This window comes from Myotis lucifugus, unplaced genomic scaffold (assembly GCF_000147115.1).
Source record: "Myotis lucifugus unplaced genomic scaffold, Myoluc2.0 scaffold_1159, whole genome shotgun sequence".
NCBI classification, from domain to species: domain Eukaryota; kingdom Metazoa; phylum Chordata; class Mammalia; order Chiroptera; family Vespertilionidae; genus Myotis; species Myotis lucifugus.
In genome coordinates, this window is record NW_005872207.1 from 35,087 (window position 1) to 60,206 (window position 25,120).

The 25,120-nt window shown below is 53.7% G+C and overlaps 1 protein-coding gene across 1 annotated transcript in view; it reads left to right on the forward strand.

The window, feature by feature from the left end:
• The window catches only part of FHAD1 (forkhead associated phosphopeptide binding domain 1), a gene marked incomplete at its 5' end in the record, with an annotated part of 67,892 nt that overhangs the window by 31,352 nt on the left and 11,420 nt on the right, over window positions 1-25,120 (forward strand). The window contains 12 exons of the mRNA XM_023748113.1: window positions 2,898-3,005; window positions 5,989-6,162; window positions 7,440-7,743; window positions 9,467-9,551; window positions 10,500-10,606; window positions 11,525-11,720; window positions 12,903-13,005; window positions 16,836-16,965; window positions 17,562-17,686; window positions 20,504-20,587; window positions 20,954-21,174; window positions 21,734-21,899. Of these exons, the coding sequence (XP_023603881.1) occupies window positions 2,898-3,005; window positions 5,989-6,162; window positions 7,440-7,743; window positions 9,467-9,551; window positions 10,500-10,606; window positions 11,525-11,720; window positions 12,903-13,005; window positions 16,836-16,965; window positions 17,562-17,686; window positions 20,504-20,587; window positions 20,954-21,174; window positions 21,734-21,899 (1,803 nt within the window). The remainder of the gene's footprint in view (window positions 1-2,897; window positions 3,006-5,988; window positions 6,163-7,439; window positions 7,744-9,466; window positions 9,552-10,499; window positions 10,607-11,524; window positions 11,721-12,902; window positions 13,006-16,835; window positions 16,966-17,561; window positions 17,687-20,503; window positions 20,588-20,953; window positions 21,175-21,733; window positions 21,900-25,120) is intronic.

A 25,120-nucleotide genomic window follows, 5' to 3' on the forward strand; every position in this document is an offset into this window, starting at 1 on the left:
AGGTGCCCTTCCCGTTTGTCGATCAATGCCCGTGTCATGGTGAGCGGGTGCCAATGGAGGCTAGGTCCCTAGGCTTTCCCCGGGGGGGAATAAGGAGGTTCAACGCTCTAATAGCATTCTCCTCTTCTCTCACTCTCTAGGGCAACTGAGGGGTCATTTCAAAGGCACAATTTTAATTTACAAATATCGAACTAATCGATATTACATCAGGGAGCTCCCAATTCCTTAGTGGGCTTGAGACCTTACATACGTGAAAACACTAAGGAGAGGGGGATCTGGGGGGGAGGCGGAGGGGGAAGGAGAGGGGGACCGGTGGGGGGGGTGTCTGAGCTCCAGGCCCAGCAGAGCTGGGGACACCCACACCCAGCCTTCCCCACCAGTCCCCACAAAAGACAGGACACAAAAGCCCACTCTAAGGGGAGGGGCAAACAACCACCTAAACATGCACATGGTGGCTCCACAGGGGGGTTAGAGAGCAGCCTGCAGGTAGGGAGGGCAGGGCCTCTCTGGGGAGGTGACCCGGAGGAGAGAGGGGGCATCTGGGGGAAGAGAATGTCACTGGATAAAGCGGCCAAGTGCAAAGGACAGAGGCCTGAGTGAGCCCGAGGACAGGGACAGGGACATAAGGCACGAAATTGAGGCTGGAGCAAAATGGAAGCCAAATGAGGGCAGGGGAAGGACGCGGGAGACAGAGTGCGTCAGGTGAGCCCGGTGGGGGTGGGGGGGCGTAGGGGGCTGAAAGTGCCGATTCTGGGTCAAATCCCAGCCCTGCCCTTACATGCTGTGCGGCCCTGGGCCGGCCCCTGCCCTCTGTGACCTAGCTGGGATGAGGGTGTCAGGGCAGAACCACCCAGGGGTTTGCTGTGAGGAGTTGGTCAGTACATTCATTGTGAAGCACCTGCCAGGTGAGGTCAGAGTCCAGGTGGAGTGGGGAAGATGGTGTGCCCAGCAGAGGGGAGAAGAGAGGGGGTTTGAGGGTGGGGGGTAGGGGTGGGGGGAGGGGGGAGGGAAGGGGGCCGTCAAGCAAAGACCTTGGCAGCGGGACTGTGCCAGTCAATGCAGGGGAGTGAGGTCAGAGTCCTGGTGGGTGAGGGAGCACCGCCCGAGCAAGGGGTCAGACCCAGACCCTGGTCGGCGGCTGCCCCTGAGCTCCCTTATGCAGATGGGCCAGGGCTGGGTCTTGAAGCTCCGGCTCCTGCTGGGCGGGTGGCAAGCTCCGTGCCCGCTTAAGTGTCTCCTGCCACCAGGCAGGGTGGGGTTTGGATCAGGACAGGTGAGCAGGGTCCAGAGGCCAGTGTCAGAGTGGGGAGGGCGGGGCCCTGGCATCCGAGCTTGAGCCACCACTTCCTGGCGTGTGATGGGGGCACATGACTTGTCCTCTTCCCGCCTCACTTGCAGCCGCCGTGGCCTCACCTGTACAGTGGGGATAACTGGGCAGATGCTGCGCGGGGGGTGCAGATTAGATGCACTGATACTTCAGCACACGGTGCCGGGCACCACATTGCAAGCACTTACTGGTAAAGATGCCCGTTGTCACCATTATGATTTGCACCTGGAATGTGCCAGGCAGCACCTAAGAAGGGAAGGAGCCCTCCGGACAGGAACTCTTACAACAGGAAGGACGTAGACTGGCAGGTGGGGGGCTGGACCTTCGGAGGCAGACCTGACAGTAGGGAAATGCCAAGCCCGGCAGGGAGGTGTGTCAGGGCCCTGGTGGGCCCGGGAGGCCCGAACCCGGAGCAGGGCGGTTGGACGGGGGCCACTGAGGCTGCTGGAGCAGCGGGGAAGCTGGTCTTTTCTCCAGGGCCACGCGTCCCAAAGTCTTACCCACCCCCACCCCGACATAGCATCCCCTATAACAGTGATGGCGAACCTTTTGAGCTCGGCGTGCCAGCATTTTGAAAAACCCTAACTTAACTCTGGTGCCGTGTCACATAGAGAAATTTTTTGATCTTTGCAACCATAGTAAAACAAAGACTTATATTTTTGATATTTATTTTATATATTTAAATGCCATTTAACAAAGAAAAATCAACCAAAAAAATAGGTTGTCATAGGTTCGCCATCACTGCCCTATAACAACTTCCAGTAGCTTTTTTTTCTTTTTGCTAAATAATGCATGTTCACTAAAGAAAATTTAGAAGACATAAACTAGTGAAAAGAAGAATATGTAAATAGCCATAATCCCAACTCCCCCCCAAATTACCATCTTTACATCTTTGCACATACCTCTCCAGTCTTTTGTCTGTGTTATATGTATATATTTTACATATTTTTCTTGTGAACTTTATATGTTTATGGGGGCATAACTGCAAGAGTTCCAGCAGCCAGAACTGGAGTTCTCCGGCCTCACTCTGCCTGTGTACCTCCCTGTGGGGCTCCTGGGGCTGGAGCTGGGCTCTAACCTCCTCCCCATCACCAGACCTTGCTGGGCACGTGTTCCCAGTGCCAGACTGTCCTGGACATCAGTTTTTGGACCCAAGCCTTTGTAGGCTGCGTAGAGACCACCAGGCGCCAGGCCTGCGGTGAGAGGGCATCTGCCCGGCTCTGTCTCTCGTGCCCCACCTCCCAAGAAGCCGTGTGCTTCCAAAGAAGGCCGCCTTGGGGCCAACACATGTCAGTTTACTCGGTGGCTCAGTACCAGACGCCTTGAACTGAACACTCACCAGCATGTCACTTCCCGAACGCCAGCCCCGGATTCCTGAGTGACGCAGAGCTCTCCATGATGCACATGACTAACCAACACGTGACTTCCAGGTTCTCATCTCTCCCCGAGGGGCCTCCTGATCCTGGAGCTCTTGGTCCCAACGCCTGACTCACTGGTTTCAACAATTACGCATCCACTTCCCTTTCTGCCTGGTGCGCACGCCCTCAGACCACTTGTCCTTGCCGTCCAGGTATCGGAGAGCAGCATCGCCCACGAGAAACAGAAAGCAAGGGAGGCCATCGAGAGGGAAAAGAGAAGGGTGCAAGACCTGGAGAACCGCCTGACCAAGCAGAAAGAGGTACGAGCCCCAGCGCGGAGAGACGCGGAGGAGCAGGCATGGTTAAGAGCAGGCTCGGGAGGCAGGCGGTCGGGCCCGCCCCGGCCGCTCTCTGGCTGTGGGACATTAGGCAAGTCGCTCAGCATCTCTGTGCATTGGTTTCCGCACTCGTGAAACACAGATGATACCAAAGGTCAGCCTCGTGGAGCTGTGAGGCTCCATTGTTAACACACACACAGAATACACAGAACAGTACCTGGCACTCCCCGAATGCTGGCTGTGTTGCCCGCTTTTATTATTATTACTGTGAGCTCACAGCTGGGAAGCAGAGGGGCAGGATCCAAACCTAGGACCATCTGATGCCAGACTCCTTCATCGTCACTCCGCCTCTCCCTGCTGGCCATGAGCTCTGCGTAGCTCGGCCGCCTGGGGTCAGAGAGGGGGTCAGGATATGGACGCCTGAACTTCTCATCACCTCAATGTCATTGCCCCACCGGAACTTCTCATGATTGTCATCATCGCCTTCATGCCAAACCCCACTTATGAGCGTCACTGGGAGTGGCCGGCGCAGTAGAGGTAGAAGTTGGCACACGGCCCTGCCCGGGGCGCCTCCACGCTGTGGGATGTAGTTCACTCTTCCTGGGTCCCAGCAGTACCAGGGACCACACACACACACACACACACACACACACACACACAATAGCCAACATCTCAGTAGTTGGAGCAAGCAATAAACACACAGCCCGACAATAGAGGTTTAATTTAAATAACACTTAAGTTATTTAAAAACAGGTAAATACAAATTCAAAAGGTGTTCAAGGCCAGATGGAACTAAAAGTCTATACACATCAGTCCTGGGTCATTTTCTCTCAAGAAAGGTTCCCAACATCAGCCCACGTAGAGTCACTGGGCAGTTTATCCCAGGTGCCCCCGGAGGGCGGGCCGGCCCGGGAACCTGCGTGTTTAGCAGGCAGTCCAGGGGGTGCTGGCGGACCTGGAACGCCACCGCTTGAGGGGGACGAGAGTCAGGAACCGCATCTGGATTGCATGGGGGTCCTGGGCACTTCCAAGGTGTGTCCAGCGGAGGCCGACCAGAGCTGGGGAAGTGATGCAGGACTTGCCCGCTTCCCTCCGGAGGGCTCCTGTGAGCAGGCGCGATGCCCCGGGCTCAGGGAGAGCCCAGGAAAGCAGCCTGGATTCCCCAAACGACTTCCACAAAATGCTTTACTTTGGGGTAGGAGAAAAGGAGAAATTAACAATTTTAAGTAGATTACTCGGGGCATAAAATGGATCAGAAATGAGACTAGTGCAAAAAAATATATGTATCATGAAATCAATATGGGCCACAATTTTTATTCTAACAGTTACAGTGAAAAGGGAAGCGGCTGCAAGTGAGGCGGGAAGAGGACAAGTCTTGTGCCCCTGTCACACGCCAGGAAGCGGTGGCTCAAGCTCGGATGCCAGGGCCCCACCCTCCCCACTCCAGTTGTGCAATTTATAGATGAAAATGGAGCGATTGCTCATGAAACTGGGACCATTCTTGGTACTCGGCCCAGAGAGAACGTCTCCTGGGGCTCATCCCACAGAGAACTCTGTAATGCGACCGACAGTGTCCTCAACACCTTAGAACAGTGATGGCGAACCTATGACACGCGTGTCAGAGGTGACACGCAAACTATTTTTTTGGTTGGTTTTTCTTTGTTAAATGGCATTTAAATATATAAAATAAATATCAAAAATATAAGTCTTTGTTTTACTATGGTTGCAAATACCAAAAAATTTCTATATGTGACACGGCACCAGAGTTAAGTTAGGGTTTTTCAAAATGCTGACACGCTGAGCTCAAAAGGTTCGCCATCACTGGCTTAGAACATGGATGACATCAGAGGGCGGGGCCTTGTGACAACCCTCAGGCAGGCCCCCACTCACCAGCAAAGGTCAAGGAATGACAAGGTCAGAGACACACTCCAAATTGCTTACTCACATGCTGTTCGAGCTGTATATGCGGAGAGCAATAGGGAGATTGATTTCATCTGCATGAGCAAAAATCGGGTTTCTGTGGAAGAAAGAGGAGAAAGCGGAGAAGGGAAATAAATGGGGACCCGTGGGAACAGCGAGCGCTGTGCTCCTGTCCCGCGTAGCTGCTGAGTAGCCGGCAAGGAGCAAAGATGCCGGCCAGCGTGTCCTGCCGCTTCCTGGCCCATCAGAGACACCATCTCAGTGTGTGTGGGTGACGGGCTGCTCTGGGGGATGCCTGCCAGGGTCCCCAGGAAGCATCTCCTCGGCCAGATCCACCCATTGTCCAAACCGGGATTCCTCTCCGTACCTTCCCCTCAATGTTGTTACAAACCTAAAACTGTTCTAACAAAAAAAGTCAAATAAGGAAATGAAGCTCGCAAGCCCCCAGCACAGTGCCTGCCACACAGCCCGCAGGGCACACTGTGAGGAGGGACTGGGAGTTGGCTGGAACTTTCACAGTCAAGGGCAGGACGGGCGGGCTCTGGGCAGAAGGACAGAACCAAGGCCGTGGCAAGACTGGGCCCCCAGGGGGAGGGGAGGCCATCCCGTGCCAAAGCCTCTAGGAACGTGGAGCGTCCTGAAGGCAGGTCCTATAATGAGGGGTGAAGGAACTCAGCACATTTATCCTGGAAAATAGAGTTAGAGCGAGACATGACAGTCCTCCTCAAGTATAGAAAGGGAAATGAAACGTACTCATAAAAGAGAAAGAAAATGTACTCGATGAGCTCCAGGTGACAGACCTGGGCTCAGAGGCCGGAAATCGCAAGGAGACAGATGCCAGCTGACTATAAGAGGGAGTTCTCTACTAATTGGAACCTTCCAGAGAAAGCATGGACTTTGGACTTAAAAAGAACCGAGGGAACAGTAACAGGATAGAGTTCACCTCCCTCTGAACGCCGGGCGGGGCGGGGGGAGGGGGGGGGCAGAGGCGGGGTGAAAACTCATACCTGAATGTCTGTTGATTTGATATTTGTTGCTCATCTAGGAAATGGATTTTAAAGTGCAACAGGAAGATGTTCTAAATGATAAATTAAAGGACGCACTGGCCATGGTAGAAGAGAGTCAAAGAACAAAGGTGTCTGAGAGTCTGAAAGCAGAGAGCCTGGCCATGAAATTAAATGAGGCGTTAGCTGAACTGGAAACTGCCAAGACAAAGATGGTAAGAGACAGACTTCTCCTCTCCATGCAAGATCACAGCGCCGTGAGAACAAGCGGTTCAGAAATGGGGGAGGGCAGGGGCCACAGGGGCGGGGACGGGGGTGGGGGGGGGATGGTGCCCGGCCTCCACGCTGCTGCTGCTGCCGAGGCTGTGGGTCAGATAGGCCTTCCCCGGGAACCCTCCTGTGACTGTAGGATGCTCAGCAGCCTGGTCTCTGCCCACCAGACGCCGGCAGCTCCCTCCCCACAGCTGGGACAACCAAAACTGACCTCAGACTTTGCCAAACGTATGTGGGTTTCTCAGGCGAAGCATTGACACGTGGGGAGGAGATTGAGCCCGGGGGCCCAACATGCAGCGGGGTGTGGGGAGCAGGAGAACGAGGTCATTAGAGAGAAGACAGGCTCATCCGAGAGGCAGGATGGGGTGAGGACGAGGCTCTGGATAGACGCACCGAGAAGAGCCCTGGGAAGGAGAAGGCGGTCACGGCAAAGGGTCTGACTCACCATTTGGGGACCATGGGTAATTTTTGGTTTTTAGGAAATACAAAGTCATCCACTTTTTCTTTTCTTTTTTTATTTTTTTTTACGTGTTTTTATTGATTTCAGAGAGAGAGATAGAAACATCAATGATGAGAGAGAATCATTGATTGGCTGCCTCCTACACTTCCCCTATGAGGGGTTGAGCCTACAATCAGGGCATACACCCTGACCAGGAATCAAACCATGACCTCCTGGTTCAGAGGTCGACACTCAACCACTGAGCCACATCGGCCGGGCCATCCACTTTTTTCTTACGAAATCGTTCATTCATTAATTCAATGAGTGTTTACTGAGCATGTGGGTCCCATGCTGTGGCAGGGATCTAGGCACCGATGATGCTGGGTGTGTTGGTAAATTTAAAAAGACCAGTATCTGCTGTCATGGAGCTTACATGCTGGTGGGAGTGAGAAACAAAGACACGGGAGAATTCGGATGGTGCTAAGTGCCTCAGAGGAAACAAAACAGGATGATGGAATGGAAAGTGCCTCAGGTTGCTCCTCTGGTTAGGCAATCAGGGAGGGCCTCCCTGAGGAGGTGGCACGGGAGACCTGAAACTCGGGAAGGAATCAGCCATGCAAGGAGCCAGGGAAGCAGTGTACCACGCGGAGGAAACAACACACGTGCAGAGGCCCTGAGGTGGGACCAAGCTCAGTGGCTGTGGGCGCAAAGGGGACGTGTTACTGTTGTTATTGTCAGAGCAGCCGCCCGGGGTCGCACTAGCCATTTCTGTTTCCCCAGATCATGATGGAGGGGCGGATACAGCTGCAACAGCAGACCATCAAGGCCCTCCAGGAAGAACGAGAATCACAGAAACCGGAGTTTGAAGAAGAAGTCATGGGCTACAAGGAGCAGATCAAACAGCACTCCCTGACGATCGTGAGTCTAGAAAAAAGACTCAGAAAAGTGACCGAACATCACCAGAAAATAGAAGAAGAGCTCGCAACTTTGAAGAACAATGACCTGGGTAGGTCCAAAGAGACCCTGAGGAACCTGCGTGTCGGGCCAGGTTCTGGTTGTCCTGTGGGCCCCAAGAGGCTGCTGGGTAAGAAACGGACTTCTGCTCACTGAGAAGCTCACTGATCCCCTGGCGCCCCTTTCGTTCTTGTTACACAACACGGTTAGGGGCCCTCGAGGCCCAGGTGCGACAGAAGTGATGACGAGGAGTCGGAAGCCTCGGTGCCCGGCCGGTCAGCCAGGGAGGTGCAGGCTGCCAGGGCTGTCAGGGCTGTCAGAGTGGCATGGCAGGGAACCCCCCACCCCCGCCCCCAGGCAGGCGCCGTTCAAAGGCTCCCCTCTGCGTTGTAATTTGTGACTTTGTTTAATGCACTTTTGTAACCAGCCAGGGGTTATTTCTTAAAAGCTAAACCCCAACGAGGCTGAAACGGAACTCGGAGTAGTGAGCATGTATTTGCCCTAAATGACCAAGACGCCGGCTGCTTGGAGAGGTTCTCTAGCTGCTCTAAACATCAGGGGTCATGAACGTCACTTCTCGGAGAAGAGTTCTAGAAGCAAAGGCCCGGGACCAGGGTTTCTCAGCCTCAACGCTATTGACATTTGGGGCCAGATAATTCTTTGGGGTGGGGGTCGTCCTGTGCACTGTAGGGTGTTGAGCAGCATCCCTGGCCTCCACCCACCAGATGCCAGTACCACCACCCACCCCAGTGTGACAACCAAAAATGTCTCCAGGCATTGAGAAGTGTCCCCCACGTGAGGGGAGCAAACTCACCCCTGGTTGAGAATCATGGTCCTGGTCTCAAGCCAGTTGATGAGCTGTCAGGGCTCACCTCATGCATCCATTCACTCTACACACTTAATTGAGCATCTATTATGTTCCAAGTTCATTCTAGGCCAGGGGTGGGCTGGCCTCCACCCACCAGATGCCAGTACCACCGCCCACCCCAGTGTGACAACCAAAAATGTCTCCAGGCATTGAGAAGTGTCCCCCACGGGGAGCAAACTCACCCCTGGTTGAGAATCATGGTCCTGGTCTCAAGCTTTTTTTTTTTTTAGTTTTATTCATTTCAAACGGGCCGGATCCGGCTAGTGGGCCGTAGTTTGCTCCAAGTTCATTCTAGGCACTGAGGGTTCAGTGATGGGCAAGCAGGCAAGATCCCTTCAGTTAACCAAAATACTGCCCTGACAGGTGACCCAAGGTGAGCAGGGCACCATGGCCAGGGCCTGGAGTGGGACTCAGTTTCCCAGGCCAGGTCCAGGTCAGAGGGAGGATGCTTAAGCTGGGACCTGGAGGGTGACAGCTTGGTCACCCCACGCTTAGACCATAAAGCACTGAACTGTCGAATGAATGAATGAATGAATGAGCATGTGATTGAGTGGTGAGGGTGGAAGCCGAAGGCAGTGGGCTGGGGAGTAAGTGGAAGATGTAGTAAGGACACGACTCTTGTCTGAGTGCAGAGGAGGAAGTAGGGCAGGAGATGTGACCCAGTGGTTAGGGCTCCACCTCTCACCAGCTGGCTGAGTGGACACAGGTTCTGTCACTCCTGTGTCCATTTCCCTGTCTGCATGGAGTTATTGATCTGTGCCTTAGAGAGTAGCTGGAAGGATTTCATGAGCTCAAAGGGGGGTGGGGGGAGTCCTCAGCCTGTGACACAGACCTGTGGTATGCCCCGTTACGGGGGAGGGCACTGCGGGTGTAGGGAGAGTGTGTAAGTGGGGGAAGGTGCGGGTGTGTTGATGGGTTAACACGCATCGGGGAAAGAAGGCACGGGTGGCAGGACTGTAATGATGTTCACGTGTCCCTGATTCAGCCCAGGAGAAGGCAACGCAGCAAGACCGTCCCCCGGGGCCCCCGCAGGAGAGCCGCACCAAAGACGCGGTGTGTGACCACATGATGTGAGTACCCAGAGGCTGTGTCCGCGCCAGAGCACCCGCCCTGGTGTGCACGCCAACAATGACAAACCCACCAAACTCCCACTTCTGGCCACGTTGTCGGAATCTGAAAAAGGGAGTGGAGTCCGGGGTCTGCTTGCTGTTATTTGACTTTCTTGATTCTTTTAGCAAGTCAGGATGATGTCATGGAAAAGCCTGGGTGGATCTGTGTTCAAATCCCAACTCAACCCTCTCCTGCTGTGTGAGGCGGGACCTCGGCTTCCTCATCTGTGAAACAAGGAGGCTCAGGCCGGGCGCACGGAAGTCGCTCGGGGAATGCTGGCTAACACTGCGGCGAGCAGGTGGTCGCGGCAGCCGAGAGCAGAGGTTGCCAGCAGTGGAGACCACTTGGTGGAGAGGTTCTAGAGGGGGTTCAAAGTTCAGAGGTTAAACTAAATGACTTTGAAGATCCCTCCCAACCCCAAAGTCATATTTCAGCCTCAGATGGAACCCAGCCAGGGCCCTTTGTTCTATCTCAATGTATCTCTCTCTTTTTAATATATATATATATTATTGACTTCAGAGAGAGAAAGAGGGAGAGAGAGATAGAAACATCAATGATGAGAGAGAATCACTGATCAGCTGCCTCCTGCACGTCCTCCACTGGGGATCGAGCCCACAACCCAGGCATGTGCCCTTGACTGGACTCGAACCCTGACCTCCTGGTTCATAGGTCGACACTCACCCACTGAGCCATGCTGGCTGGATGCGATGTATTTATCTTCAGTGATGAACATAAAAATGACTTTTGTTTTGAGAATGATTAAAGCACGTGCTTATCCCGTTGCTGGGACCGGTATCCCTGGACCATCATTGGTGGAGCATCACTGGGCATTTGCGCTTGGTCCCTTCCAGGCACTGAGACACCACGGGTCGGGGTTGACCCGGCTTTGCCTGTTTTGTGACTTGCAGAGAGGACTTGGTGACGGCTCAGAAGGAGATCCTGTCTCAGCAGGAGGTCATCATGAGCTTGAGGAAAAACCTTACGGAAGCCCACAGCCGAATGTCAGATTTGAGAGGTTCGTACGCTTGCCCGGGTCCCTTGACTTCCTGGCCCACTTTGAGGAAGGAAAGAAATGGGGCTGAAGAGTTGGACAGCGTGGCCTTAAAAGCCCTGCTCAGTCTGCTTTCCTGGGGTCACAGCACTTACAGTGGGGTCCACAAAAGCTGGATCCCGACTATGGCCCTGACTCCATATCCAGGGGCCACGGGTCACTCCCCAGAGGGCACAGGACCTCCGCGATGAGACCCAACTCTCCTTTTAGGGGAGACTCTCCTGTCACCACTGAGAATTTGCCCCCAGATCAAAGGCTCCCTCCTGGGGCAGGGCCACCTGCACAAGCTCTCACACTCACCAGCTTTGGGACCCAGGGCCAGGTATTCCTTCTAGATCAGTGGTTCTCAACCTTGGCTGCACATTAGAATCACCCGGGAATCTTTTTAAAATCCTGGTTTCTGGGCCTCATCCTCCAGAAATTCTGTTTCTTTGTTATGGGGTGGGGCCACAACATTAGTCACAAAGAAACAGAATTTCCGGAGGATGAGGCCCAGAAATCAGGATTTTAAAAAGATTCCCAGGTGATTCTAATGTGCAGCCAAGGTTGAGAGCCACTGCCTTAGGCAAAGAGATGCAGAAGCAGGCAGCGGAAAGTGGCCGGAGTGCCCTAAAGTGCCATAGGTACAGGGGCGGGGACAGACAGCACCTGCGGTGTAATGCTAGGCTAAGGCCGGAGCACACGGCCCTCCTAGAGCCAGCACTCACAGGAGTTGTTTGCTCAGATGCAAGCAGACCTCCTGGCTGTTGCTGAAGCCCCCAGAGAATTCCTGGAGGGCGGGCCCTCCTCGTGGGTCTCGAACCCTGGCAGAGGACCCTGCTGTGGCCCCTCGTGGAGACCCCAGGCAGGACACCCCCTCACCAGCTTTCCTGTCGCTCCCAGGGGAGCTTAATGAGAAGCAGAAGGTGGAACTGGAGAGGAACGTGGCCCTGGTCCAACAGCAAAAGAGAGAGCTGGGTGCGCTCAAGGAAAAGATGGCCCAGGTGACCAGCCTGGTGGCGAAGAAGGACCGGGAGCTGGAGGACCTCAAGGAGGCACTCAGGTGTGTGAGGAGGTCTGCACGGCGTGCAGGGCCCAGGTACACCTGAGTGTCCCGGGAACCTTGCACAGAGAGGTGGGCAGTAAGTGCTGATTGAGGAGTGGGATGGATGCATGGTGGGTGGGTGGATGGATGGATGGATGGATAGACGAAGAATGAATGAAGTGATGAATGAATGACGTGTTTCAAGCTCCACAGCCTTATCAGGTAGAACAGGCCTTTGCTAAGTCCTGTGCTTCCCAAAGATTCCTGCCCAATATTCCAGATGACAGGTCCCGGCTTAAATGCCACTTCCTCCAGGAAGTCCTCTGTCACTCACCCTCCCCAAATATAGACCAGGGCTCCTGCTCTGCCTGGGACCCTCAGCCCCTCACTTCACCTACCTTAACTTCTCAGTCAGGCTGTGTTTAATTGCCCATTCAATGGTCTGCCTTCTCCCTGAGAACAGGCCTTGCCTGGCATTGCCTCCCGGCAGTCACGCAGCGCCTAGCACTGAAGGAAATCAATAAATATTTGTTAAACAAATGTATCAACTGGGGGTGTCCGAGGTCAGCTCAAAGTAAATGTTAAATATCCCCGTCCCATGGATTTGTCTAAAAAGGACATGTGACTTTGCATTTTCATCCATAGTTTGTCCAAATGTTGACATAAAAATAATGTTTTCCCCCAAGAAAGTGTGAGCAAAACTGATGTCTTGTGTAGACCCTGTGGCTTCTCGTGCCTCGGGGCTCATGGCCAAAGCAGTCACACAGTGGTTAAAAGAACAGGCTCCAGACCCGTGCTGTCTGGGTTCAAAGCCAGGCATTTCCACTTACAAGCCCCGTGACCACGGCAAATTGCTGTGTGTCTCTGTTCCTGGCTGTCAGATAGGGCCAGGAGCGTCCCCCATTCATGGGACTGTTATGAGACCTGGAAGGGCTTACCCACCGGAGAGTAGGAAAGAGCATCACACAACAAATGCCCCCGTACGGGCACAGCAGGTGTCCCGCAGACCCAGGTGGAAGCAAGGGCAGGCAGGTGCCCGCCGCCCTGGCCACTCTCCTGCAAGTCCCCTGAGACTAAACCCCCTACGATCTGTGGGTAGGAGACTTGAGGGCCGGGAGACTTCAGTTACCATAAAAATGGAGCTCCTTTTCCTGTCCCGCGGGGTGGGGGGTGGGGGTGGGAACTCGTGGCCCCCGGAACCTTGTGCAGCCCCGTGACGCATCACCTCTGCCCCAGAGCCTCCCAAGAGAAACGCAGGCCCAGGAGCACGGCCCAGATGTGTGACATCTCGGGGCAGATGGAACCCATCCTCACCGACATTTTCGTGAGCAGCCAGGAGGTGAGTGTCCGCCCCCCCCCCCCCCCCCCGAAGGACAGGCTGAGGAAGGAAGAGCCCGGTGGTGGCTTTCCTGGCTTTGGAAAACATTCTCATTCTAAGTTCCAATTCAGCACGTACTTCTGTGCCAGGTGCCAGTAAAACAGCAGGAGTCCTGCCCCTCCAATGCCGTCACCAGAGGTGCCAGCTGTCAGCAGGTTGGCACAGGCGCCAGCAGCCCCTGCACATCCTTACGCAGCGTGACTGGGCAGTGGGTGGAGACCGGGCTCCGGTCTAGTCTGCCTGGGTCCTCTTCTCCGAAACTGTGACCTCAGGAGGTCACTGAGCCAATTCCCTCCTCCGGAAAGTGGGAGAAGTGACCCTCACTAATCACTTCGTGGGGCTGTTGAGAAATACATTTTATTTATAAACTCAACGCAAACAGACATGTATATACAGGGGTTGGCAAAAGTAGGCTCACAGTTGTTCATATGGAAAATTATACAATAATCTATAATAATAAAAGTGTAATATGCTAATTAGACCAGACAGCTGAACGACCTTCTGGACGACCTTCGGACAAAGCCATGGCTGCGAGGGCCAAGGCAAGCTGCTGCGACTGCAAGGACCAAGCCCCTTGCATGAATCTCGTGCATCGGGCCTCTAGTTAATAAATAATAATACAAGAATAAACTGTCTCATGTACTCACAACTGTAAACCTACTTTGCGTCCCACCCTGTACATATATTTATTTTTTAACTTCTTTTTTTTAAGTTTTTTAAATTTTCTTTATTGATTAAGGTATTACATATCTCCCCTTCCTCCCTTCGTACATATATTTCTTGAAGAGATTTTTTTTTGCGAAATAATGGTATCAAGCCATATATATTCTACACACATAACTATTGAATGGGCATTTTTCAAGTAAGATCTACCTCTGCTTTTAAATGGCTGCATAGAATCCACTGTGTCCATTTTGTCCAAGCAGCCCCCTGTTGATGGAGATGTCAGTGGCTTCTGCATTCCCACATTACTGTAGTTAATACTGTATCCTGTCCTAGCCAGTTTGCTCAGTGGATAGAGCATCGGCCTGTGGACCAAAGGGTCCCAGGTTCAATTTCAGTTAATGGCAGGTACCTTGATTGCAGGCTCCTCCCCGGCCCAGGCCCTTGTGGGGGCCTGTGCAGGAGGCAACCAATCAATGTGTTTCTCTCACATTGATGTTTCTCTCTGTCTTTCCCTCTCTCTGCCACTCTCTAAAAATCAGTGGAAAAATACCTTTGAATGAGGATTAACAACAATAACAAAAACACTGTATCTAAATTGCTGGGTCCAGAGGACAGCCTAAATTGCGCTCGATAGGGCCACTCTGCCTTCCCAAAGAGCACCGCCATTCATGCTCCGAGGCTGTCCCCTGGCGACTTCTCGCGGGTCCCCACCCAGAAACCTCCGTCGGCCTGAAGTCCCAGCCTCGCAGCAACAGGGAGTGCGTGTGAGAACAGCCTCCATCACGCCGCCCTCGAAGGTGGCACTCACGTTCTGCCCGTGGCTGGGGCCGTGATGCTCCCATTGTCCGTGGCGGGCTGCTGTGGGCCCAGTGCTCCCTGGAGGCCCCGGGTTTCCGGGAGGCCCCGGATGTGACTCCCCCCTTGGCTTCATGAAACTAGAGAGCAGTCACCGGCTTTGGGTTTTCACTTGGAAACGGGGCCAAATGTGTCAGCTTGCCTTCCCGCGTCCTCACAGATGCCTCCCTCCTGCCAAGCAGCCGTGAGCCAGGGCCGCACACAGCTCAAACGAAAGGGCTCGCGGCCCAGCAGCTGTCCTTGGCACCCACCGCTGTCCAGAGCCCTTGAACAGCGTCTCCTTGTTGCTCAGGGTGGCCATGAGCTGGGGCTGCAGCGGGTCGACGGGCTGAGCTCCGTGGGGCAGAGAGCAGGTCTCACTCCTGCTGGAACCCCAGGCCCTTAGTGCGAGACCTGGCCCATATTCATTCATTCATTCATTCATTCAACAACTATGGAGCACCTGCTGTATGCCCGGTCCTGTGCTGGGCTCAGGGGAGGACGCACGGGGTTTCTGCCCACAGGGGACCCGTGTTTGTTGGGATGGATTGTTATTACTTTCCCTTATGGGGTGGGATTAGCAGAGCCAGATAAAAGGGAAAAAGTATTTGTTCCTTCTCAGAACAGTTTCCTCCCTCCGGCCGCTTCCTGCTTTCTAAGCCAGAGTGGGTCAGAGGGCTTAAGAGTTGTATGAGAAAGAATCTCCATCTTCCCTAAATAAACAAGTTCCCAGAGGGCCGTGAGTTGGGGTCACGCCGGGCTCGGGCGCGCTCTTCATGCGGAGTAGAGGCTGCCCCCGAGCCTCGCTGCCCTGCTGCATTGGACGTGGGTAGATTGTAAAAATCCAAGCCCCTCCCAAACTGACTCTGGCCACGTGACTTGCTTTGTCTCATGGGATATGAACAAACACAAGGCAGATAAGTGTTTATGCTTTGGGGCTTGATCGCTCCTGCTGCTCTTGAGAACCCGTGCCACCACACATGAAAGAGCCTGGTCTAGCCCAGCCGGCGTGGCTCGGCGTGGCTCAGTGGTTGAACGTCGACCTGTGAACCAGGAGGTCATGGTTCGATTCCCAGTTGGGGCACATATCCCGGTTGCAGGCTCGATCCCCAGTGGGAGGCGTGCAGGAGGCAGCCGATCAATAATGCTCTCTCGTCATTGATGTTTCTATCTCTCTCTCTCTCCTTCCTCTCTGAAATCAATAAAAATATATTTAAGATAATAAATAAATAAGTAAAAGAACCAAATGGTCAATTCCTTCCCTTTCTTGCCATTTTGCCTGGGACCTTCCTTAGCAGCTCTATCTACAACTGAACGCCATTGCTAACATCCCATTCCATTTCCATTTTCTCTCCTTAACACCTACCACCGTCCCCCTTACATCTCCCCTGCTTATCTTTCTTGTCTGTCTCCCACACCGGATACAGAATCCAGGACAGTAGGGATTCGGCCAATTTTACTCGCTGCTGCGTCCCCAGAGCCTTAGAATAAGTCTTGGCCCGCAGAGGGGAATTGCTTACCCGAGAGAAGTGTTGCTTAACAACACGTAACATGACTGGTCTTCAGGGGGACCCCTGAACCCCCAGAAGTTGTATGCACTGCGTTGTGTGTACATGGATTTTTCTGGAGGAAGGAACCCTGCATTCCGCTGGATCTCAAAGGGGTGCACGGACCCCAGACGATGAGGAAGGCCCTTGTCTGTACCCTTCGTAAACCCGGTTCCAGCTGTGTGGCTGGTGGCTGCCAGGCCCGGCAGTGCAGATACAGAAGGCTCCCTCCATCTCAGAAGTTCTGCTGGACATGCTGTTCTGGGGGCTCCTGGGAAGCGTTTCCTCTCTCCAGACCAGCCGAGAGCCCATTTACCAAATCCCCCCTGGCAAATATTAGCCCACCATCCTTACTACCAGTGAAGAAGCAGGCATCCTGTGTTCTCATCTACACATGTCCGTCCAGAGCAGAATGTGATGTGTTGTTCAGAGATGAGCCCAGAATGACAACATATGGAAACCGAGCTTAGAAGAAATATCAACAAGACGTGGGGAGGTAACCTGGAGGGGATCTTTTGTTTACGGTTGTGCTAAGCAGGGAGGAAAGTTGGAAATCTTCCGAGCTGTGAATTTATATTTGAAGTGAAAGATTGAAATTCCTCCTCAGCTGAAGCCCCCTTAACGGTACTTTCCAAAGTACTCGGTGGCCAGGTTTCTGCTGCGCGTGAATTGTTCACGTTTCTCCACGTGTAAGGGAGAGGCTCTCATCCCTAGTAAAGCCGCCGTCCGTCTCATTCACCGCAGGAGCAGTCCTTCTGCGACCTGGGGGCCAAGTGCAAAGGGTCCCGGCACGAGGAAATCATTCAGCGTCAGAAAAAGGCCTTATCCGAACTCCGGGCACGAATTAAAGAACTCGAGAATTCAGGCTCGTCAAGTAAGTGCTGTCCTTCCTCATCTGCCTCTCCTTGCGTAGAGCTGGGGGTGGGGGGGGACTTTCTTGATAAGATCAAACGTTCTCAGAGGTTGGGAGCAGAGGAACAACCTCCAGGGGGGTTCACTTTGGGAACTGATCAATTTTCCAGGACCACCGTCTTCTATCCCTGTCATTTCATAACCAAAAGGATGTTCTAATACAAAAAAGCAAGATGGGCAGCCATGATCTCCGAGTCAAGGGCAGAACTTGATATTAAAGAAGTAGGGTTTCATGAAACCCATACATTGTCCTACTTTTTCTTTTTTCACTGTGGCCTGGTGGAAACTTTCACATGGACCAACATGGTACAAGGATCGACCTTGGGGAACCCCCCAGAATTCCCTGCCTAGAGGGGATGGGGCTCTCCGGGTGCTGGGGTTGCTGCTGGGCGGAGCACTGGGCTAGGACCCAGAAGCCTGGGTTCAAGTTCCATCCTGTTCCCGTGAGGCAGCCTCCCATTAGCCGTGTGCCCTTGGACAAGACCAGTAAAGAGTAGCTGTGCGTATTACATGCAACCACTGAGCCTTTCCTCTGAATCGAAACCATTTCTTTTCTAGACGATAAGGTCCACCAGAATAAATCATTTCAAGACTTAAAGACTCTCAGAATGGAAAAAAATGTCCAGAAAATGTTGGACGCAAACCCCGATTGGCCAGCTCTCTCAAGAATAGAGATCCAAGCGGTAACCAAATCCAGTTTGTCTCTGCCTGCCTGACAGACCGTGGAGAGGGCGGGCATGAGGGCAGACACTGGCTGTGTGTCCTGGCATGGCCGTGCATATTGGTGGTTCGGGGCCAGGCCCCTCCAGATGGGCCATTGTCTGTACCGACTGGTCAGTGCCTCCCATCCCAGCAGCCCCGTGTTAGAATAGAAAGATGGCCTCCGTTTGCGCACTGCATGATGCATCTCTGCATTGACACAGGGCCAGGTCAGCCTCTGGTGGACCCCGCTTTTCACATTGCATGTTATATTCTGCAGAAAACATTCAATGGGCTAATTTGTGGCATGATGCCATGAGTTGGCCTGAAGTTTGCTTTTTGCTGTAAACTGACAAACATGAACACATAAAGGGTAGCAGAGGGAGCCATGATTATGAGGACGCCATTCTGGAGTAGGAGAGACTGTGCTGGAATCCTGGTTCCGAACGCTGTGTGACCTTAGGTGAGGCTGGTAACCTTTTGGGGCCTCCACGGCCCGGTTGCAAAGTGATGATGAAAAATAATGAAAGGAGGTAATTGTGTAAAGGGCTTATCCCACCACTTAGCTCACAATGAACACTTAACCAATGATGGCTGCTATTATTATTCACTAGGATTTAAACAGTATTATACAAGAAAGCCTTCCTCTCTTAGGGGGCATAGTTTATTTGACAGGATTTTCAGAAGTAATCTGTTGTCAAGTTGAAAGTGCCCTGTACCCTAAATGGGTATTTGATTGACACATAAGGATGGACAGCTCAGGTCAGGGTCAGTCACAGGAGCCACTGGGCGGGGCTTGCTGCCACCGTTGGATCTAAACCAGCGGTTCTCAACCTGTGGGTCGTGACCCCTTTGGGGGTCGAACGACCCTTTCACAGGGGTCGCCTAAATACATCCTGCATATCAGATATTTACATCTCATATTCTGACCGCTGATCCCACCCCTGACACCACAGAGCACGAAACCTCCCAACTTTCTTAGAAGACTTCGGCCCTTCAAGGTCGGCAGTAATTAAAGTCAGAGGACGAGAAGCAGCAAGAGGAAGAACAGCTGACATCTGTTACGCGCTGACCTGCGCCAGGCATTGCGCGAAGCCCTCTACACACTTTACCTCATTTAATCCTCACAGCAGCCTGCGTCTAGTGACTGTTATCATCCCTGGCTTACAGATAAGAAACCTCAAGGCTTCTGGAGGTCAAGTACCTCCCTCACCCAAGGTCACAGAGTGATGGATGATGCAGCCAGGCCTGAGTGTCCCTGGCAGTCTGCCTCTGACACCCTGCTAGACTGCAGAGAAGGGGGCGGGGACTGTGTGCCTGCACCCTGGAGCCCAGGCTCTTCCTTAGGTGACCCTCCCTCAGGAGAAGAGGGGGGGTCTGTAGAGGGGTGCCGAGGCGGCAGCTCAGGGAGGTGAGGACCCTGAGCGGCATTTCAGGTTCTTTTTGCAGCAGGCCTGCCCGGCTTAATGTCATCTCCAAACACCCTATTTTATTCTCCTCTCAATAAATATATAAATCAATGTCTCCACTCTTCTCTGTCGCAGTCACTTTGGGGGCCTCTATGCTTTTATATTTGGGGGGGGGGTGTTGTTTTTTAATCTCAGAGGCTTGCAGTATAGAGCCAGCAAAGGCTATGGGCTAAGAGGTGCTACATGGCAAGCACTGAACACCCAGTTTAGCTTTTGAAGGAGATGTACTGGCCCTCTGTGGTCCTTCCCTGATCGGTCTGGTGGCTTTTCCACGCAGTCGGTAGGGCCTTCCAGCAGCCAGCTGGCCGACTAGGTCTTAGTGAGTGCACAGCTCTGAGCACCATCCCGCGCAGTCCCTGGGAAGGGTCCGAAGGGCCCTCGCCCACCAGGCCCCAGCACCAGGAGAAGGCGGGGCCAAATTTTGTGAGGGTGTAGCTTCCGCTGCATAAAAATCAGGTTCTTTTAGTAAAAGGAGGAGGGCTGTTCTCTATTTAACCTTTGCTCATTCATTCGACAATCACGCCCACGGAGAGCCACTCTGCCAGGGGCCATGGCAGCCCAGGAAATGGGAGCGTGAGCGAAAACAGCACCATTCCCGCTTCCTGGGGGCTGGGCATCTAGACCAGGCTTTCTCCACATCAATGCTGCCGGTATTTGGGGCCAGGTAATTCTTTTTCTTTTAAAATATTTTTTATTGATTTTAGAGAGGAAGGGAGAGGGAGAGAGAGATAGAAACATCAATGACAAAAGAGAATCATTGATTGGCTGCCTCCTGCATGCCCCCCACTGGGGACCGAGCCTGCAACCCAGGCATGTGCCCTGACCGGAGTTGAACTGTTGACCTCCTGGTTCATAGGTCGATGCTCAGCCACTGAGCCACACCAGCCTGGCGGGCCAGGTGATCCTTTGTCGTGGGCCGCCCTAGGTGCTGTGGGTGTGTAGCAGCATCCCTGCCCTCTACCCACTGATGCCAGCAGCATCCGCCACCCCCAGGCTTAACAACCAACAAGGTGCCCAGACATGGCTAAATATCTGGGGGAGGGGGAACAAGGGTGGGCAGAATCACCCCAGGCTGAGAACCGCTGGTCTAGATGGAAGACAGTGACCAGAGAACAAGACAAGCGACGTATCGTTTCGAAGGGAGTTGCGCTCTGAAGGGTGGGGACACAGTTACCAGAAAGCAGTTGGCAAAGGAATCAGACTAGAAGGTCGGGGACTAAAATCAAAATCAACTCTGCCGAGTTATTCTTTGGCAACGCACAGCGCTTCAACTTCCGGATGCAGGCATCCATCACGGGACGCCAAGGGTTTTTAACTCTTCTTTTATTTCAGTCTCAAAATGGCTTTGCCAACCTGGCCGCCGAGAAGCCGGGGAAAATGGACGTGACCGAGGCTTTGGATCTCAGTGAAAAGCTGGTATGTACAGCCAGCCAGCCTCCTGTCGGACCCCGGGTCCCCTGCAGTCCGTGTGAACCGCGGGGTAGTGTAAACACCCGCCTTGCATGCACAGCTGGTGGTTACAATGGCTCCGCAAGGCCCGCCCACGACCCCAGCGGAATGTTTATAACTGTTGTCACTTTCCCCCAGTTCTCAAAAAGGCAGACTGTAAATGCATGTGGAGAAAATGAAAATCGTCCTAAACGCCCTAATTGCACTCATTTCCAAAACGTGGGTTTGCTCCCTGCGATTGCCAACGGGTGAATGAGAACGAGGCGTTCGCCGCCTCCGCGCGGCCAGCAGGCCCCGGCCAGGCCCCTTACCCGCGCGCCGCCTTCCTTGCAGTACCTGGACATGAGCAGGACGCTGGGGAGCCTGATGAACATCAAGGACATGGCAGGTCACGTGTCCATGAAACACCTCTCCCCCCAAGAGAGGGAGCGAGTCAACCAGCTGCGGCAAAGGGACCTGGACCTGGTGTTCGATAAGATCACCCAGCTCAAGAGCCGGCTGGAGAGGAAGGAGGAGCTTCTGAGAGGATACGAGCAGGACGTGGACCAGCTCAGGTACCGCGGGTCCCCGCGGAGGCCCAGGCCTCCATGCCCCCGGCTCAGCCTCAGGGCAGGGCACCGACCTGGGTGTGGAACAGCTAAAATCTGGGGGGCTCTGAGGGGGCAGGACGATGGGTGACTAGAGCCTGGAAGTGACAAGTCTCTCGGTGACACAGCGGCCATCGGAGTGCCCAGGGCTCTCCGCTCTCTGCTGTCTCTTAATGAGTGAGCTGCACCTGCTGTGACTGAGTCTCACCTTCCAGCATTTGTGGGCTTGCCACAGCTCCAGCACATTTTCAGGGGCCGCAGGTCTCCCCCCGCGCCCCCCCCCTGCCCCGGGAAATTAGAAGGGGCCGCTAACACACCCTCTGCCCCCTCACGCTTCACTGACTCAGCCGATTCGCTATTCATCCCGATCTCTACTCCCCCAAAGCTTTGTCATTCTCTCCTGCGTGTAATGAACACACGAGGACAGCGGGGTCTGGGAGTATTTGGAGAAGCCCCGGGTCGGGGACATTGGCGGTGGCTGAGAAGGATGAGGGGAAAAGAGGCTTTGTCTCTCCCGTACGCTCAGGCAGAGCAAAGTGTCCATTCAGATGTACCAGTCACAGGTGGCGAAGCTGGAGGACGACATCTACAAGGGGGCCGAGGAGAAGGCGCTGCTGAAGGAGGCCCTGGAGCGCACGGAGCAGCAGCTGCGCCAGGAGAAGAGGGTCAACCGGGCCAGGAGGCCGCAGCAGGTGAGAGGCCCCGCCCCGCTGGGAGCTGAAGCTCCGAGGCTGCCCCGCTGACCCGGACAGAGGAAGGTGGCAGAATAGCGTTAGCCTCAGACAGACCTAGGTTTAGACCCGCGATCTGCCACTCACTGTGTGATCTCGGGCCGGTTTCTTTTTTTTTTTTTTATAACATATTTTATTGATTTTTTACAGAGAGGGATAGAGAGTTAGAAACACCATCAGCTGCTTCCTGCACACCCCCTACTGGGGATGTGCCCACAACCAAGGTACATGCCCTTGACTGGAATCGAACCTGGGACCCTTCAATCCGCAGGCCGATGCTCTATCCCCTGAACCAAACCGGTCAGGGCTTGGGCCGGTTTCTTAACTTCCCTCAAGTGCATCTGTGTGTGTGTTTTCATAGTGGCTGTTATTTGCATTTTTATCCTGGGGATAAATAGATGATTAAACTCTGAGAATAGAGAATTGGTTTCACTATTCTGATTGCCCAGAACATAGGAGACATCCAATATTTGGTGGATGGATGGATGGATGGATGGATGATGGATGGATAGATAGATAGATGGATGATGGATGGAGAGGTGGATGGATAATGGGTGGACAGGTGAATGGATGGATGGATGGATGGATGGGTCAATGATGGATGGATGGATGGAAGGATGGATGGATGGATGGATGGATGGAAGGATAGATGGATGATGGATGGATGGATGGATGGATGGAAGGATAGATGGGTGATGGATGGATGGATGGATGGATGGATGGATGGAAGGATAGATGGATGATGGATGGATGGATGGATGGATGGATGGAAGGATAGATGGATGATGGATGGATGGATGGATGGATGGAAGGATAGATGGGTGATGGATGGGCAAGTGGATGGGGGTGGATGGATGGATGATGGATGGAGGGTTAGGTGGATGACGGATGGACAGGTGGATGGGGATGGATGGATGTCCTTGAAGAGCGTGTCCTTTAGTACCGAGCAGACAGGTGAAGAGCTGACTCAGATGAGATCCCTACAGAAGCCTGTCCTCCGTCCTGCACACCTTCCAGACTGCAGGCTCCCTGGCTGCAGCCCCAGAAATGAAAGCGGCTTTGAGGGAGCACCAGATGTGGCATCTGCCGCTCTGAGTTAAATTAAACATCACAGCCTGCCGTCCGCATGTGTCACAGGGCTGCCTCAGGCACAGGACACTTTCCTTTCACACCGAGCAACGCCAGGGAGAGCTGGGCCGCAGGGAGAGCTGGGCCTGGCAGAGCTCTGGCTCTGCCTTTGATGTGCCCTCTGGAGAGCTAACCCCTCCTGGGGTGTCCCTCCCCCCTGAGCTTGGCAGGCTCCGTCCTAAAGCACCAGACCACAGCAAAGGGCCCAAAAAAAAGGCCATTGTCATGCGCTGGCTAAAAATGTAAGAAAACCCGAGGATTTACATAATCAAGCTTCACATGCATTATTCATGAGCTGCCTCTTCGTACACAATGCAGGCACTGGACATCCTTCAGTGGAGAGGGTCTGAGATGGCCAAGTTGAATCTGTGACGGGGACCCCAGAAGAGCTAGAGCTGGGAACTTTCAGATGTATGGAATTCACAACTGAGGGGCAGATTTGTATGAACCGGAGCCATAAGCATGGCGACGCTGTTGGCATTATTTATCGAGCGCTTACCAGGTGCCAGGCACCTGCTCCACACGACACATGCTTGCTCTGTCCCATCAGCCTGCGAGGAATGCTGGCGAGGGCCAGCCCATCTGAGAGCGGGGAACACGGAGGCTGGCGGAGGGTAATGTCGCCTGGCTTCCCAGCGCAGAAGCAGGATCCCCACAGGCACCGGCTGCCCTCCCCAGCCCGGGTTCACCTTTCCACGCCCATTCCTCACCATCCCCCTCGCCAGGGCATCTCCCGCCCCCTCGCCCTCCACTCACCCCTACCCTGGTTTTCGTACCGGGGCTTGGGTTTGCACTTGAGGTTGACTATTGATATGTTGTCAGAAATACCTGTTTGTCAAGGAAAAAAATGATAACTTTTTAAAGTTTTGCTGGATTCTGAAGGGAACTTGTATTCATCTGTCTCTCGTCAGTTCCTTCCAAGGAGTATATATTCATTTTTAAAAGTGAAGTTAAAGGGAAATAGAATTCCTTTTTATTTTTTAAGTTTTACACCTAATATTTCCACAAAGAGCCTTATTTTTTTTTTCAGTCTCCAGCATACGGTTTCACCTGTTCACAGAAACGGCCTGGGTGGAGCCCTGGGGAATGAAATTACTCACCTGGAGCTTCAGGACCACCCCCCTCTCCCCCCAGAAAATGTAGTTTGTAGTTTTAATGTTTGAACCTCTCTTTGCCAAACGGAACTTTCCAGAATCAAAAGGCATGCTTCCATACTAATTAGTACCTGTGGCTGTGAAAACGAGGCTTGCTATAAAACGCGGAGAAATCCTCAGTGCTGGGCATCCCCAGAGAACCCTGTGGTCACCGCCTCCAGGTGCCTCTGGAATGTCCTGGGTCCGCAGCTCCGTCCACGTGACAGACAGGCAGGGACAGTGGCCCAGGCTGCGCTGAGTCCAGTCCACTCCCCACGTCACTAGAGCAGACGGCAGTGTCTGTCAGAGTTCACGCAGGAGGACTTCAGAGTCTAACACAGGGTTCAAGCCCCACCTCCGCCCCAGGGACCCTGAGTCAGCGGCTGAACCTCTGTATCTCAGGGTCCTCAGCAAAAACCACCGGAAATGGTAGCGATGGGATCTGTTCACGGGGCCCTGGGAGGTACAGTGATTCGATGCCCGCAGTGCCTGGCACACAGCAAGCTCGGTTACCACCAGGGAGAGAAAGGCAACTAACTCCCTTGGTTTCCAGGGAGCGTCCTGCCCGCTGTCAGGCGCAGCAGACCCACAGCCTCTTTCCGTTCCCTGTGCTCCCAGAGCCCGCGGCTCCTTTGTCGCCTCTTTCTACTTGGTGAACACAGCGAGGGCTCCAGCCCAGAAAAGGCCCAGATGCTTTTTGTGAAGAGGTTAAGGCTGGGATTTTCAATAGGAAATGTGTCAACGCACAGAAGTGGCTGTTTGAGAAGCACGCAGGGCCCCAAGTGTGAGAAAGGCTGAGGTGCACTGGCTGCTTCTGGCTGGGGAAGCAGGCCCCGCTCGCCTGCCAGTCATATTTCCAGCCAATGGAACCCCGCGCCACAGGACGCGTGGCCACAGCATTGCCAGGTGGTCTCTGGAACC